This window comes from Balearica regulorum, chromosome 3 (assembly GCF_011004875.1).
Source record: "Balearica regulorum gibbericeps isolate bBalReg1 chromosome 3, bBalReg1.pri, whole genome shotgun sequence".
Lineage (NCBI taxonomy): Eukaryota > Metazoa > Chordata > Aves > Gruiformes > Gruidae > Balearica > Balearica regulorum.
Window position 1 is genome coordinate 71,266,066 of NC_046186.1, and position 16,403 is coordinate 71,282,468.

Here is a 16,403-nt window from a genome sequence, read left to right on the forward strand (position 1 = left end):
AAATGCTTGCCCTCTGTAAATTCGGTAACGTCTAAACTTTACCATCTGAATTCTAAAATTGCCCAACACAACTGCTAAATATTTTGTTAACCAACATCAATCCCTAATACTTATTTGGTTAAAAAGAAAATAAAATAAATCTCAGGTGATTTAAAGTTCATTCTCAACGTGGTTTTCAAATCTGTCAAAACACGCACAAGGAGGTCTAGTGGCAGCCAGGAACTATGGGAAATTCAACTTGAATGTTAAATCTGAACCACAAGGTCAAAGAAGCAAAGTCATAACCAGTTCTCAAGCTCTAACACACCCACGCACCAGCTACAGAAACTTCTGAGCGAGCCTGCTCTAAGGACCCAAACTCTGAAGAGCCTAAAGGAGGGGATCTCGGTATAACATAGTGTTATTTCTCTCCTAACAAACTAACGCCTAACCCCAAAGCAATGCTATGTAAACACACAGATGCACATAACCTCCCTTTCAGTCCCAGAATCCCCTAAACGCGCCTATTCCAGAGGGATAAATGGGTTCATTCATAATCTATTTTTAAACACCAGACATGTTTTAAAAGAATTTCTTTCAATTCTTCAACGTCTTTATTAAAAATAACACATACCTAGAGCTCCTCTACTCCCTACTGGCTGAGAGTTAGCGAGTCACTCCCCTTTCCCCCCTATGCGGTATGACACCAGGGAGCACGAAACCCACCGCTACAGCCCACGCCGCGGCCACCGCCGCCCCCTTCCCCGCCCGCCCGCAGCGGCGGGGCGGGGGGGAGGCGGAGGGAGGGGGGGGAGCTGCGGCTCAAGGTGAGCCTGAGGCTGGGGGGGTGCAGGCTGGGGGGGTGCAGGCTGGGGTGGGACGGGAGGTAGCACACCGAGGCTGGCGCCCAGCTGAAGAAACTGCGAAACCGGCGGGCTGGCCGCGCCCCGACGCGCCTCCCACCTGCATCCTCCGGAGGGGAGAGGGATGGCGGGGGGGGGGGGGGGGGCGGGAGGAGGCTGCGGAGAGCGGCGGGAGCCCTGGGTACCGCGGCGAGCCGGCTGCAGGAGCGCAGTCAGGAGATTTCTTGGCGCAGACCCCGCCGCGGATGGGTGGGTGCGGCCCTTCTCCCCCCGCCACGGCCGCACACAAAAGCGGCGGCGCCCCCGCGGCCGCCCTCGCTCGCCCCCCGCCCCGCCGCTGCCGCCGCCGCCGCCGGCGGGAGTTTTATGACTGCGGCTCTGGCCGTGGCGCAGTCCCAGCCCCGCAGCTGCGGCTGCCGCCGCGCCCCGGCTCCGCGCCCGGCTCGAAGGGAGCCCGCCGGCCGCGGCAGGTGCCCGCCGCTGCGGCGGGAAAGTTTCCCCGGGCCGGGGCTGCGGCGGAAGCCGCCGCCCCGCGTTCCCTCCCCGGCTCCCCGCCGCCCCTGCCTTACCTTGGCGGGCTCCGCCGGCGGCTGAGGCGCCGCCGCTTCTTCTGCCGGCAGCGGCTCCGGGGGGGTGCGGGGGGGCTCGGCGGCGGCCCCGTCCCCGTCCTGCGGGGCGGGCGGCTCGGTGGAGCTGCCGGCGCCCATGGCGCTGCCCCGCGGCCGTGCGGAGCCGCGGGCGGGGGCTGGCGGAGGGCGGTGGCGGCGCAGCCGGGAATGAGGGAGCCCGGCTCTCCGCAAACTCCTTTAGGGAGCGAGAGGAGGGGAGGAAAAAAAAGGAAAGAGGAAAAAAAAAAAAAAGCGAGCGAGAGCCAGCGAGGAAAATCACCTCCTCCCCTGGCCCCCCCGCCCGTCTGCCTCTTGCTCCATCACATGAGCAGAGCCCCGGACACGCCTTGCAGCATCAAATCGGGCTGATAAGGAGCGGCCAAGGGGGGCAGAGCCCTGCCCGCCGGCCGGGGGCCGCTCCTCTCCCGGGCACCGCCGGTGCTGCCGGGGTGGGGGTGCCGCCCAGCCCCCGACCCTCCGCGGCGGCACCGCGGCGCTGACTCAGCGTTTCTGCCCCCTCCCCGCCCGAGCCGGAGCCGGGGCCGGGGCAAGCCGCAGCCCGCCAGCACCTTCGGGGGGCTCCGGCCCAGGGGCTGCGCCCCCCGCCCGGCCGCGCTGCCCTGCACCCCCCCGCGGGGCTTCTGCCGGCTCCGGAGCCCCCAGCCTTCAGCGCCGGGGGTTGCAGACCTCAGCCATGCTGGGCCTGTCTGCCAGAAGGACGTCCAGATTCCAGCTGATGCAGAAGAGTAGGGTCCTATGTCTTAGGCAACTTTGGAGAAAAAAACCCAAGTGCTTTTTTTTTTTTTTGTCGTGCAGGACAGGTTCACTTCTATTAATTCATGCCAGATTGCATGACATAAGCAAGCAAAGCAAAGAACGCGGTAGTTTCTCTCCCAGCCCGGAACGTACAAAGCTTCTTTTCCCGTGCCACAAAAGCGGGACCAACATGTACATAGGCATGCTCTTATCCAGTAGTTCCCAAAAGTATCAGCAGGGAAATAGCGCATACGGTAAAATAAACCAACCACAATGTGCCAAATGGGTAGCAAACAGATCCATTCACTGTTCTTCACCGTAAGTGTCAAATCTTTTTTTCTAAACATACAAATCTATCCATCCTCTATGGAGTTCATGGTTAAAATCAGGTATGATCTGAACAGTTCACAATATATACTATAAAACCATATAAAATTTCATTTAGAACATTTAAACCAGTGCTCACTCACCAAAACACCAGTTCATTCAGAAAAAAACCCCAGTCTCTTAAAAATCCATTCTACAAATTGCCTGATCTCCACACACGAGTCAGTTTCTTCCCCTAAAACCACCCAGACATACCAAGTCAGTGACTAAAAAAGCCCCTGCAGCGGCTCCTTTCAGCAAATACAAGAACCTACCAGCGTCACTGGCATTCAGCAGAACAAAACTGCTGTAGCAGATCACGCAGATGGAATCAGCATCCCTCCCTTTCTGCTCTGTCTCGTTTTCAGATCAGCCTTTTTTCTTACATATATGTGCGTGTGTGTCACAGCAGGAGCACATTGTCCTAAAGCCACTTACCTACCCAACAGTTTTCTTAATCTTTCATTGTTTGTTCCTCATCTCCAGGATGAGGAGGGCATTTGGGGAGCATTTGTTTTACAGGAGAGCAGCAAAAGTAAGAAGGGAATGAAAATCAGTAGTTGTGTGGTCACCTGGTTCAGGGAGGTGGAAACGAAACCCACCGCAAGTGGTGGTTAACCCTAGGCTTTGCCAGGCCAGAGCTGCCGGGGAGCTGCACGACGAAGGGCGTCCGGTCCTCACTGCAGGAGAAATATCTAATACGCTCTGGCCTCCAGGCAGCCTTTGAGGCCAGAGACACAGAGCACTTGAGGTGCCCAGCAGCTCCAGAGAGAACAACAACAGGTCAAAGCTTCCAGTAGCATCTAACTGAGTCTCTGTAGAAGAACTTCCCTGTAGCTACCTGATGCTCCCAGATCACCCATCAGCCACCACCCACAACAGGGGAGTGAGGAGCCCTTTTCCAGCCTTTCCTGTCATTCTTCAATGCCCACATCTCTGCTGGAGGAAGAGCCGGCACCACGTCCATTCCCCACCAAATCTGCCTTTATCTCTGCCTTCAGGTGCTCCTTTCCAGGCACTGCTGAGCACTGAGGCCAGCCTGGCTGCTGCAGGGCCATCCTGGGTTCTTCTTCAGCCATGGACCCTGGGCACAGGGGTCTCCCGAGTTTTGGTGAGGGGAGGGCCAGCCATGGGGCTCAATGGCACACAGAGCAGCCAGGAACGTTGCGTGCGGCGGGAGGAGAGATCAGGGATTTGCCAGGGAGTTTCTCAAGAGGTGAAATGTGACACAACTCAAGGTCTGTGCCATATCATTTCTCTTTTCACTGCTCATTGACCACAAAATACTCTTTGCAAGCAGCTAGAACACAGCCTCCTTCCTCCTGTCTAAATTTGCTCTTTAGTCCTTTTGCTTGTGCCCGGCACCACCTGCTCCGTGCCCAGCGGTCTCAGAGCACAGCTGCAAACACTGCAGCTGAGTCAGACCCCCCTCAACACCCATCCACTGGGCGACACTTTCTGAACGCACATTTCTTTGTTTCTGCTGGACCTCTTTGGCTACATCTATATGGTGAAATAAAATGTGCTAGGGATTGCTTTTTGGTTTTAAGGTTGAGCAGCGCAGCATGTCTTGTGAGTACATGCCTAACTTCTCCCCCCTCTGAACCATCACGTCTCTGCAAACTTGCGGTGCAGGCAGCCATGGGCCAGTGTCCCAGCCCTGTTTAATCCCTAGGATGGGCACAGCTTCTGTCTCCTTTCCTTTTGTATTTATTTATTTGCTTTTGTTTTCTTTCATGGAGTAAATATAGCAGAGGGACTTCAGGAGAGATATCCAACATCTCCACTCTCGCCCAGAGGCCGGGTGGTTCCCTTTTAGCCTTTCACGATGCTCTGTACCCCACCTGTACAGAAGGAATTGCACTGAATGTCAGGTCTGACTCTGGCATGTGTCAGCCTGTGTTTCTCTATCTTCTGCCTGTGTGCTAAAGCGGTTATTGTCCAGACCTTTGCCCTGAACATTGCAACTGCCTCTTGCTATATCAAAGTGTTTTTCAGGCACGAAGTCTGTTTCTCTTGACAGCCTTTCCAGTGAAGTGGAGTCACGTATGCTTCAGACGATCCTCCTCCTAAGTCACCAAGTGTTGATGCTGAGGCAAGAATATTCAAGCTATTGACAGAAGCATGCATGCACACTTTTTAGGATGAAACCAAGGAAGTCAAAAAGATAACAGTTAAAGTGCTACTGCCTCGTTATCTAGACCTATTTCCAGTGAAACGTCTTTGAGGGAACTCCTACTCAGAGGTCCAAGCACAGACCTTCCGAGCAGCAGGGTAATCTTTAGCATTGCAGCTAGCATAGCGTATGACTGCTTTAAACTTCCCTGAAATCTGGATAACTTTCATAATGAGATTTAAAATGCAGAGTCTGTGCACAGGCCTTAATTTACTTACTTTTTAAAAATTGCTACATTTCCAAAAGCATGTGTAATTGATGTAACCGATGCTGATGCATTTGTAGAGAAGAGACGAACCACATGCCTCAGCCAGTGCTGGTGAACTGTTTTCCTGCTGTCTTCTGCTCCATTCATGATTTTCCCCATCCACTCTTTGCAGCCTTGACTCTGTCGCTTCCCGCAAGTGACCATGAGCTTTGTTGCTACCACCAACTCCAGCTGTGCCTGCGGAGCAGTGGGGAGTCAGCGGTGATGTGGGGATGGGGGGGCTGGTCCCCAGCATCTGAGATGGGGAACGGGGTCGCCTGCCCAGCCTGTGTGCCAAGGGCTCCCCGTATCTGATCCAGGCCGGCTGTTCACAGGTTTGTGCAAGACGGCGACTGGGAGCACTGGCAGCTGCCTGGAGCCCTGTTTACACCAACACTCCCGCTGCTTTTATCAGCGGCGGAGCCGCACTGGGATATTTTTGGCATTAAAGCTAAGTGGAAACATATCATATAAGTGTTCTTGAAATGGGAAGCTCTCAAGAACATACCTTAGATCTGGATAGACAATACAGTGCTCTGCCTTCACCTCAGCTGTATTTACCAGCTATCTTCAGCTTTTTTCCCCTCTCTTTTGTCCAGTTGTAATAGGAAATCCCAGGACACTGTTAGAAATAAATGCATATGCCTAAGGAGCCAATATGTATCAGCCTAACAAAATACTGATGAGTGTAAAAGGAAGAAAATGACACAAATAGCCATGTAAAAATAGTTTGCTCGCAGGCAGCATTGATAAGGCCATAGGAAGAAACGAGAAAGGAATAAATTTTGCAAATTTAGCTGGGAGAAGACCCTTTCTTTACTTCCCAGGAGCTATCATACCCCAGAAAAATCACACAGATAAACAAAATGGGCAGAACCTCTAAATCTAATATGTTCACATCACGGAGGTGATCTGGATCAGAAAAGACCATGGATAAAGACACACATCTGTGCAATTTAAAAAATAATGCTAGCAGCAGAAATTGACTTTCAGTCTTGAATTTGACGATTATTCCAGTAAAGGTCATACATTTGAATAGCAAGTGTGTCATCCAGTGCGTAGCTGCACATAACTGCAGGACCCAGAGGCCACTGTTGGACATCCTGGAGCCATCTGAAGAGAGTCAGACCCAGCCTGGAGTACAGGTTCTCTCCTCACCAGTTCCTCACTTACCCGGCTCTTCCCAGGAGGTGTTGGACGAATAGGTTAAGCTTCAGTAGTCCAACTGTTATCACCTGTGTGGGCAGTTCTTCACAGGAGCAGGGGACAGGGCAAGAGACTGCAAAGGTCCATCCTGAAGGGCATTTGGCTGAAGGGAAGCGCAGCATGGCCTGGTCACTGCCCAAACGATGCTGTCTCAGCCCTGTAAGAGCTCTGGTTGCTGGACAGCCTCTGGTCTGTCCTCCATATCAAAATATTGGCATTTCCAGGAGACAATGTTTTGATGTTCAAGATTGAAAGAGACAGTGACTGAAATTTTTTTCTGCAGTGCAGAAAAAAATTAAAATGTGGCTTTATAAAGAAGAAAAAAAGAAGTATGCTATATGACTTTTCAAAGAAGGAAGAAGCTGAAAGGAGTCTGTTTCATCATTCCCCAATAATGCCAAGTGGTCTGCTTTCCTGCGAAGGAGGGGAAAGCTACACTCAGGCTGTAGTTTAGTTTCATGTTATTAGTTTGGTAGTCATGCAGTGTAATAGGAGAATAAATAACGTGGTGTGCAGGTGCAAGGATGGTAGATCACCAGTGTGGGCACCAGCTTAGCTTCAGTGGCAAAGATGGAAGAACGTGACCTCCGCTGCAGTGTTTTATCTGCTGCACAGATAAATGCATCTCACCCAAAAAGCCTTTCAGGAAGGCAATGTCAAGGAGCAAATGCCCAGAGAAGAGAGATAGAGAGGCACAGAAGGTCCCTGTGATGCCATTACCCCATTGTCCCAGCAGCAGGTGAGTGAGGCTGTTTTGTTCTTCGGGAGGAAATCCCTGCAGCTTGGGACTGAGAGCACTGACTGTTTAGAAATGACTCGGCACTACTGATGCTATCAAGAATGGCAGGGTTCAGAGGCAGCAGGTGCTAAAACACCACTCTGAAAATTAAATTTTAATCTAGGGTAGACTTGGAGAATAATTTAGGTTGGAGAGGACCTCCAGAGGTCATCTAGTCCAAACTCTTGCTCAGAACGGGGTGAGCTTCAACCTTAGATGAGGTTGCTCAGGGCTTTGTTCAAGTGAATTCTTGCTCCTTCTCGCCTATTGCCAGTGCCTGCCCCCTGTGTGCACATCAGTAGGTGAAGAAATCACCTTCCCTCTGTTGCCAGCAGCCATACGCTGCCAGCCTCTGCTGCTGAAGCACCCCCAGCCTCTGCAAGCTCAGGTGTCACCCCGAGATGCCCACCCTTTGCCAGTCACCCCAGCAGTCTCTGCCAACCTGTGTATCCCCATCTCCCCTCCCAAAGGCTTGGTACCACGAGCAGGCTGTACCTCCACAAGGGGAGACCACTGACACTGCCCCGACAGGGACCCGGCTCTGCCCACCACCCAGACAGCCCCGTCCCCTCTCAAGAGCCTCGTCCCATAAATAGGAAGTGGGATGTGAAGCTGCTCGGAGCACCCCTCCTATCCCCCTGCCCCCCTGGCGGTTTCTCATCATGTTTTGTGGCTCCTGGCCAAGCCAGGAGACATTTGCAGTGTGGAAGCTACACAGGCCATGTAATTCTTCCTCCCGTGATGCACTATCCAAGCAGGGTCAAACAATCTGGGAAACCTCTATAGCTGCAGGTGGGAAACAGCAAAATGTTTTCTGGATCACAACACCAGCAAAGAGAGCAGGAAAACAAATTTAAAAGGAAACACAGAGACCACCAGGATTGGGTCTTAGAACCATCACATTCTTCCTCTGGCCTGAGCGAGCATTGTCCTGCTCTGCTAGTGCCCACCCAGAATGATGCTGCAAGGATAATTTCCCTAGCCTGTTACCTTGACATGTCTCTTTGCAGCATCCCTCTGGCTCTCCATCAAGCACGATTTACTTGTCTTCGCCTTCCTCATCTAACCCCATTTATACTCTCAGTATCGATGGTGGTCACGGCTACCCATCTCCTTCATTTGCTTTTGAGATTTTCAAACAGGAGCGTCTATGCTTTGCCTTATGCTGCTCCTGATGCCTGGAGGCAACGTCCTTCAAAACCTTCATTAAATCATGCCTTTGACATGTCATCTACAGAAAATGGGACAGCAGTTCGGTAGTGATGCAGCTGACCTACAATCACTGATTACTCAGCAACATTATTTCCTTATTTCCCTGTATCCCTCCATCGTCCCATCTGTATCTATTGCAGACACAGCCCGCTTCACCTCTGAGAGTGCCCCCTCTGCCCTGACCCCCGCCCGTGCGCAGCAGGCACGCTGCCCTCGCCCCAGTTCCCGTCAGCCCCAGGCTGGTGGGGCGGTCCAAGCACAGAGGGGTCCCACGTCCCCATCAGCAGCTGGGTTTTGCTGGTGAGCCCCAACACCCGGGGACACAGAGCCATCAAGTGGTCCCCGGGTGAGCGATGCCTCCTCCCTTTCCTGGACTGGTGCACGTGGTCGCTGAATTGGGGGAAGCCGCAAGATCTGCTGTTTCCGCTGCTTTGTAACAAGATTGCAAATTCTCTGATGCAAGGAAAGTGCTTTTGTTCTGTCTGATATAATGCTGAATATGGGGGGGGGGGGTTGGGTGTCTGTCTGTCTATGACTGGATGTGCCTGTTTCTGCAGTAATACAAACAATAAATAGGCCTTAGCCATTCATAATTTCTAATTTTTGTCGTAGAAATTTTAGGCTGGTCACTTGACTGACTGACAAGTACCATGCAGCACCCAAACTTTTAACTAGAACCTTTTAACTTTTTATCAGCATGATCAAAAATAAGCTCACTTCCAGAAAAATAGCTATAAGAAAGATAGCCAGAAAGATAACCATCATCTTTCAGACTTCTAAATAATTCCTGAACTGGGACTCGAACTCAAAGCGTTTTTAGCCCCTTTGTTGTCAAGGCCCATAAAAAAGATTACTGATGTGGGAAGGAAGCAAGAAGTAGAGCGAGCATAGATCATTTCTATAGTCCAGGTTTTGTCTTAGTCATTGTAGAAGAGGGCACTAGCACACCTGACAAGTGGAAACCTTCAGCGGTGATGAGAACTATCTACAACCTTCGTCTGGGTCTGTGTATTAGTCCTGGAAAAGAAAAATAGAGAGCCTCTGGGGTGGAGACAGAAGACTTTATGTAAAGCATCACGTACAGATGCAAAATTTAGACCAACTTTTGCAGTTCTAACACACAAAAAGGTAAAATGCTTTTCTCAATGGGTCTCCATCTTTAAGCATTTTTTTATAACAGTGGTGGCACATAGTTGGTCCCGTCAGTAAATGCCCTCTGCGCCTCCATTGTAACAGCAGAGACAATGACACAGCTGGTGTCATTTCTACGGCCGGCCAGGCTGCCGCTGCACTTGAAGTGATCCTTGATAAGATTTTGAGTGAAAGAAGGAGAGACAGACAGAAAGAAAGAAGGCAAGGAAGCCTCCCCCACTTCAAATTCTTCAGGCTGACCTGTCAGCTTCTATGTTACTACATTTGGACTTGAATTTCTCACCAAGGTCAGAGCAGATTAGAAGCCGCTTTCATATCTGACAGAAATACTACTCCCCGGTGAACAGGGGAGTGTAGTTCCAGTGTCTTTAAGTGGAAAGAAAAGTTCGGTCTTCCCCAAGCAGCAGTGTGGAGTGCACGGGGGCCTCCCAGTATCAGCTCCCATCAGCACCAGCAGGTCATCTTCTCTCCATAATCTACACGTCCCCCCGCTCTGTTTGGATCTAGGCAGAGACTCAAAAAGTGTGACTGAAAATACCAGAAAAACACAGCGAGAGTTGAAAGATCATATGATCATCTCATGATCACCAGCATTAATTTCCTTTTATGCTGTTTGTGGGAAATATATAATATTTTTTTCTAAATCACCCTTAAAACACAACAGCAGAATTATGTGCAGCCAGGCGAGGGCTTGATTTCAGGAGTGACCTCAGGACTCACATTTCCTCTTGCCTGAAGCTCAATTCACATTCGTGGAGAACACGCTCAGTGGGAGACATGTTTTTCTTAAATGTTCAACAGCTGCATGGAAGCTAGGCAGCAGGAAAGACAGAGGGGCAGGCAAAGGATAAAAATAATAATACTGTATTCCCCCCTTGTCTTTTAAAACTCCGGTTCCCTCTCCCTTAAAAAGTAAGAAAGGAAAGTCTGAAAATCCTGATGTGATGAGACCGAGGCCCATAGGATGAGTGGCATGCCAGAGGTCATAAAGGAGCCTGAAAAAGCACAACATCCGTAGTCCAGCCGTGTTTACAAAAATGTCTAGCTCCACCAGAATTAGTAATTTGATGCCAGAATGCAGAACAGCTAGAGGTTTTTTTCCAGTCCAGATCTAAATAACACAGTGCTGAGGAAACACAATGTGAAAGCAAAAGGGAGACAATTTTATAAAAAGTCTTTATTTTAGAGCAGACTGGCAAAGTAAGAGGATTTGCAGAGGAAGATGTTTGGGGAAGATGCACGGTACCAGAGAAGGAAGGAGACTGTACTAGTCAGCAGGTGATTACAAAGCACTGAAGGTCAACGTTAACCAGAGTTTTCCATTTGGCCACTGGACTTCCCGTATGCCATTTTACATGTCACAGATTGCACTTGCACGGCATTTTTTCTCTGCTATAGCGATACTCTACAGCAGTGAGAGCAGGTACTCAGGATAAATCGAAAGAAATGTTTCCCTGGTTTACCTTCCCTGTGTGGGACGCCTCGCTCAGCTGGAAATCAACTTTTGTGCATCTCACAAACAGGGAAGGAAGGGGAAATTAAGAAGGGGAAGCTAAAGAGAAAGCAAGGAGGAGAGAGAAACAAAGAAGTAGGGAATGGCAGAAATCAGCAGAGAAGGAGGGATGATGGCTAAGGATGCCAAAGACAGAGGAAGCAAAGGGCAGGTAGGAGGGAGGCAAAAAAAATCAGCAGGAGCCCGGAGGGAGCAATGAGGATAAAGGAATGAGGGGAAAGGAAGCAGAATTTTTCAAAAACATAGTATTTGTTTTGAAAAACGAATGCAAAATAATCACAAGAGGTTTAACCTGTGCTGATGCTGATGTATCAACAGGCCCTTTCAGGCTGAAGTCAGGAGTTATTGCCGCGCCTGTGTGCCCGTAGCCCTTCATCAGGTCGGTGGGCTGACTCCTCGCTCAGCACGTGCCTGTGTGTGGTGGTGGGGAGGGGATGGAGATAATGCTGACAGAAATCAGTGCCTCTTTATCTGGCCTGGCTCCAGCTACAAGACTAGGCAATCTGAAGCTACTCATCTTGTTAAAGGTGATAGGTCTTCCAAAAATGCAATTAACAATTTCAAGATATTCTTCCAGGGACCAGCGAGGTGAACTGGAGCATGCAGGGTTTATCCTAGGAGGAGTCAAGGTCTCTCAAAACATGTCGACTCAGACTGAAAAGCATGTGGGTGTCTGTCAGGTCGTGGAGGGGAGCATCAGCCGCGTTTCCCTGGACCCCTGGGGGAGCGGGTGCTGGCAAAAGCCCAGACTGGGAGGCAGAAGGGGGTTTTGACGTCGAATGGTTGGTGAGTAACTTCCATCTGACGCTGCAGAGGGGAGTGACTTGGGGACCAGAGATGTCTCAGATCAAGTGCTGCATGCTCCAGGCATGGCAGCAGCCCTCTGGGGAAAGCAAGACTTTGTACCAGCACGGATGCTTATTTCTTGTTGAATTAGAAGTTGTAAATCACTGCTGCATTTGCCTGTACAGGCTTGAGAATCATCCTGTGATGGTGGCATAAAAAAAAATAATCTTTCCAGCAAATATGAACCCTCTGGCAAAGCTTAAAACCAAGTTTCTTTGTATAACTTGACTGATTTTCAGATCTGTCCTCAAATTTAAGTGGCATAAAGCAGAAGCTCACTAAATTCCTTTGGCCAGCGTGTCTGACAACCTGCAAACTGCTGCATTAAGAGTACGAGCAGTTAACATGGCTGCTACGTGATAACAAAATCCAGGTGGACTCCACCGGAGCTTACTCTCACGAGTAGTCAGTACTGACCTAAATCTGCTCCCAAAAAAGCTGGTTGTGGGACAGGAGCAATCCCAGAGGATTCTCAGCTGAGGTTAGAGATGCAATCTGTGCCTGGCAGGTGTTTCTCAGCACCAGCTCTTCACGAAAAGGTGCACATGTGACGTACAAGCCCAGGGGAGGGCCAGCGGGTCTCCCCGTGCCCGTTGCCCAGGTAGGCAGAGCTTCCCATGCCGCCTGGCTGCCCAGGCACCCGCCGCTCCGGGGGCCCGGGAAGGCCTCCCCTCCGCCGGCACCCGCGCAGGTCTGGGTTGTCCTTCTAGCCAGAGGCTGGGAACTTGGCACCTCCTTTATTCATCAGTGGTCTCTTCCCAGTTACCCAACCTATATCAAAATAAGTTATTTAGCTTTTGAGAAGGGCTGTTTTTTAAAAGTACGCTACTCTTTCCAAGTCTGAAGTGCTAGGCACACCAGAAAGTCAGAGATGCTTTGCCTGGGTTTTTTCTCTTCGTACATCTCCCAAATGACGAGCTGGGACCCCGCACCCGGCTGCACGGGCTAAGCCCTGCAAATGATGTCTGTGAGCCTCTGTGCAACTGCGTGCCACCCATAGAGCTACAGATCGGGATCAAATGGTGTGACGAAAAATATAGGTTAAGGCCAACCTCTCTGTCAGCTTGTGACTCAGAAGTGATGAGAGCAGAGGCACTGTGCTGCTGGATCAGACTGAAGTCCGTTTAGCTCAGCAGTATAATGTTGATACTGTTCAATACCAGATTATTACGGGGAAAAGGTCTCTTGATGAATGCTTGTGAAATCTATTTCATAGTTTATGTTTTTGCTAAACTCTGTTATGTAGTGGCTGACAGATTTTTTATCTCACTGCGTATCTTAAATCTGATTTCCAGAAACAATAAACGTATTTGGAAACTACCCCAGATTGTGTTTTTGTGGTGTCAGGAAATAAACCTGGCAATGGAAAAAGTGATAACATCTTCTAGGGTTTTAACCATCCTCCTACTGTTACGATTTTGTTATTTTCATTTCTATTTCAGTGAGCACTAAATCTGATTAAACTACTTTGCACATTAATTTCAAATTCATTGGCCATTTACCCCAAAGCATGTAATAATGTGACTACCTGCCATACCCCAAAAGTAATGTGAGACAGGGGTGTAAGCTAACAGATTTGTAATTTTTTTCTGTCTAGACAGCCATGCTGCAGTATCAAACAGATAGTCAGATTGCTCCTCTGTCCCAAGGGGTTCATCACATGATTATCTGATCCCTTTCAAACAAATGGGGTGTGTGCATCAGTCCAAAAGGCTGCTCAGAGCCATATTTCTGCAGGTTCCCCTAAAGGCACAAGCAGGAGATCTCTTCTCCTCAGAGGGTCAGAAATGCTGCAGAAGTTGATTGCCTTTACAGAGCTACTGTGGGCTTCCCATCCATCAGCTCTAAGAATATTTTTTTCCAGGAGGGGATGGTGGTGCTGAGGCAGAAATTCCCTGCAGGTGCTGGGGAAAGGATTCCCCTCTCTTGTGCTCCCATTCTCCGGCACAGGATTAAATACAGCATCGGTGGCACTTTACGTTGTCCCTGTGAGGTTTGGGAGCATCTGCCCGCTGCACTGCACTCAGCTATGTCTTTTTGTTCGGTGGGAATTTTTATGGGGGGAAGCAGTGCCAGTGCCACTAGCTTTTACAAGAACTGATGTTTTTATGATGTAAGAGAAATTTAGTTAGCTGATAACTTTGTAGATATAGGATAATACTTCATGAAAGACTAAATGGAAACCACTGACTGAGAGATGCATACGATGGTTAACTATACATACAGTGTTAGTTAATGAGGATGTGATCTATGGCCCCAGCTGAACCATGACCCTCCTTAAACCACGGAATCATAGGAGTGGAAAAAATCGTATAAAAATCATCAATTTTGCCTCTCTGGCCCAAGGGAGGATCAACTGTAACTGAGCTATTCTTGACTGCTGCTCATCCGTCCTGTTCTCAAAGACATCCAGTGCTGGAAACATTTCAGCTTCCTAAAATAATCCCTTCCCACCAACAATCCCTTCCCACCCTGTAACGGAGCCTGGTGCCTGCACAGCATCCCCCCTCATACACACACCTCCAGCTTCTGCAGGAGGCCAGGGGTCTGCCCTGGAGCCTGCGGAGAGCTTTGGAGAAAGGGAGAAGGAAGGTCTTTGCCACCCTGGGGCTGTGCTTCAAAGCTGTGCTTCTCTGCATCGCTCTCGTGCGTAACATCCACTCTCCCCCTTCCCCAACCTCTTCTGCCTGCCCCCACACCACGGTTTGCTGCTCCCCCTCAGCTGGTGGGGCTGTGATGTAAAAAAGTGGATCCCTGTGACCACCTGCATTAGGAAAAAATACACCGTTCCCCTGGCCAGTGGCAAATAGTACTGATGGGACTGGAGCTCGGGAGGGGAATGGTGTCCGGGACTGGGAAGGTCAGAGTGGTTCCTCTGGGTTTGCTGCCAGGGAAAATGGTCATGGAAGGGGACTCTAACTCACATTTCTCACCAGTTAACTAACAGCAACTGGTCTTAATTGGGACATTGTTACATTTCATCCCAGTCTTCCAAAAAGCACCCTACACTTAACGCTTCACAGACTCGTTTCTCAAGCACGTGTACAAAGATCAGTCTGAGCCTCAGCCTCAATAAAACCATTTCAGATGCTTTTTACAAAAGATGCGGGTCCTTGTCATGAAGCAACCCATTATTAAATAAATCTTATATTAACTTTGCTCATAGCAAGGCAAAATCATTGAGATATTTTTGAGTACCTGAATTTACTATTTTTCCGCTTTCTATAGAACTTTGCATAACCTTAAAAGAGGCTGAACTGACTTTTAAAAAGTTTTAGGAAAGAGAGAAAGAGTACCACCCTGCAGCCCTGCCTGAGGTGCTTGTTGGTGACGTTTTGCTCTGCAGCAGCGTTTCGCAGCAGAGATCTGGTCCTCAGCATCGGTGTTTACAGTGGAAGAGTTGACAGACTCATAAATACGGAGACTAGCGAGCACAGCTATGCTCAAAATGTTTCTTTGTGAATCACACATGATTTTCTTATCCAGACTGAGGGAACATTGTGTTGCTAATGCGGCACACAAGGTCACGTCAAATTGTGAAGCAAGAATTATTTTCAGTTTGCTGGTTTGACTTTCAATGCCATCGTGTTCCAGGTCCAAACATTGTTCTACAACGTCTCCCTTGCCCATTTTCCAGGTATCCTGTACCGGAGACATTTGCCTATCCTTGGCCAGAAACAAATGGAGTTAGGAGGAGATTTTCAAAAGAATAAAGCTTCTTTGAAATTTTTTTTTTTTTTTTTTTTTTTTTTAGTACCACAGAATTTTCTGTTTGAAAGCAAATATTCCAGGACCTTAACTATTAGGCATGTCCCTGCTCTTCTGCGTAACAACAGTATAGCTAAAGTTGCTCAGGTGAGAGAAGCCAATGGATGGATTAATGTCAATGTTTCTTTTTATATCCCTTCAGTCTTCAGCCACTGGGTTATACAAGATGGAAAGCAGGGTGGATTCAGCAAATGCTTACTCATTTTGTGCCAGTTTTCCAGCATGTCTAGACTCAATAGGAGAATCCATGGCTCTGCACTTGAGCACATGAAGCAGATGAATAATTTATTTATCGCTTATTGAAATCCGACGCAAGATGCAAGTAAAATGGAGAGATGCTAAATGGCTAAAAGTACCCTGTTTTTCACAGGGCATCCTTAGTTACAGCGTAATGTCCCAGTGTAACGTCCCGTGGTATCTATCCAGGGAGGAAATACTTTGGAGCATTCCATTAGATAAAAATATGCAGCCAAGAAGAATCCAGCAAATGATAATGCTCCGCTACAAATATGTAATGTGAGTAAAAGGCATTGTTCAGTAGGGTCTCTGCAAAAGCAATTTTAATCCTCTTAAATTGTTAGTCTCTTGATATTTATTCTCCCTGGTCAAAAACATCATCAATATTTTTTTTTTAAAGTATTTGCAGTGATGTGGGATGAGATCTCTGGAGGCAGTAGAGACATGAGATAATGTGGGGTTACTATAGATGCAGTTAGTCCTCAATGCAAGGATTTGTTTAGTGTCTGGAAGAGCTCTGATTTTTATATTGTCACCCATTTTTCAGAGGAAAAAACGTTTCATAAGCTCTGATCCAATTGTTACAGAAGTCAAAGTGAAAAATTGAACGCTGAATGCACAGAATAAATATTGCTCTGCATAATTTTTCTTGAGTGACTGTTAGTTTGCGGAGGTTTTCTTAGTGATCTTTCTTAC

At 48.9% G+C, this 16,403-nt stretch overlaps 1 protein-coding gene across 1 annotated transcript in view; it reads right to left on the bottom strand.

Annotated features, from left to right (window-relative positions):
• The window catches only part of AKAP12 (A-kinase anchoring protein 12), a 31,709-nt gene extending 30,011 nt beyond the window's left edge, over positions 1 to 1,698 (bottom strand). Inside the window, exon 1 of the mRNA XM_075748398.1 lies at positions 1,412 to 1,698. Coding sequence (XP_075604513.1) covers positions 1,412 to 1,549 — 138 coding nt within the window. The 5' untranslated portion in view covers positions 1,550 to 1,698. The remainder of the gene's footprint in view (positions 1 to 1,411) is intronic.
• Between the last annotated feature and the right edge of the window lie 14,705 nt (positions 1,699 to 16,403).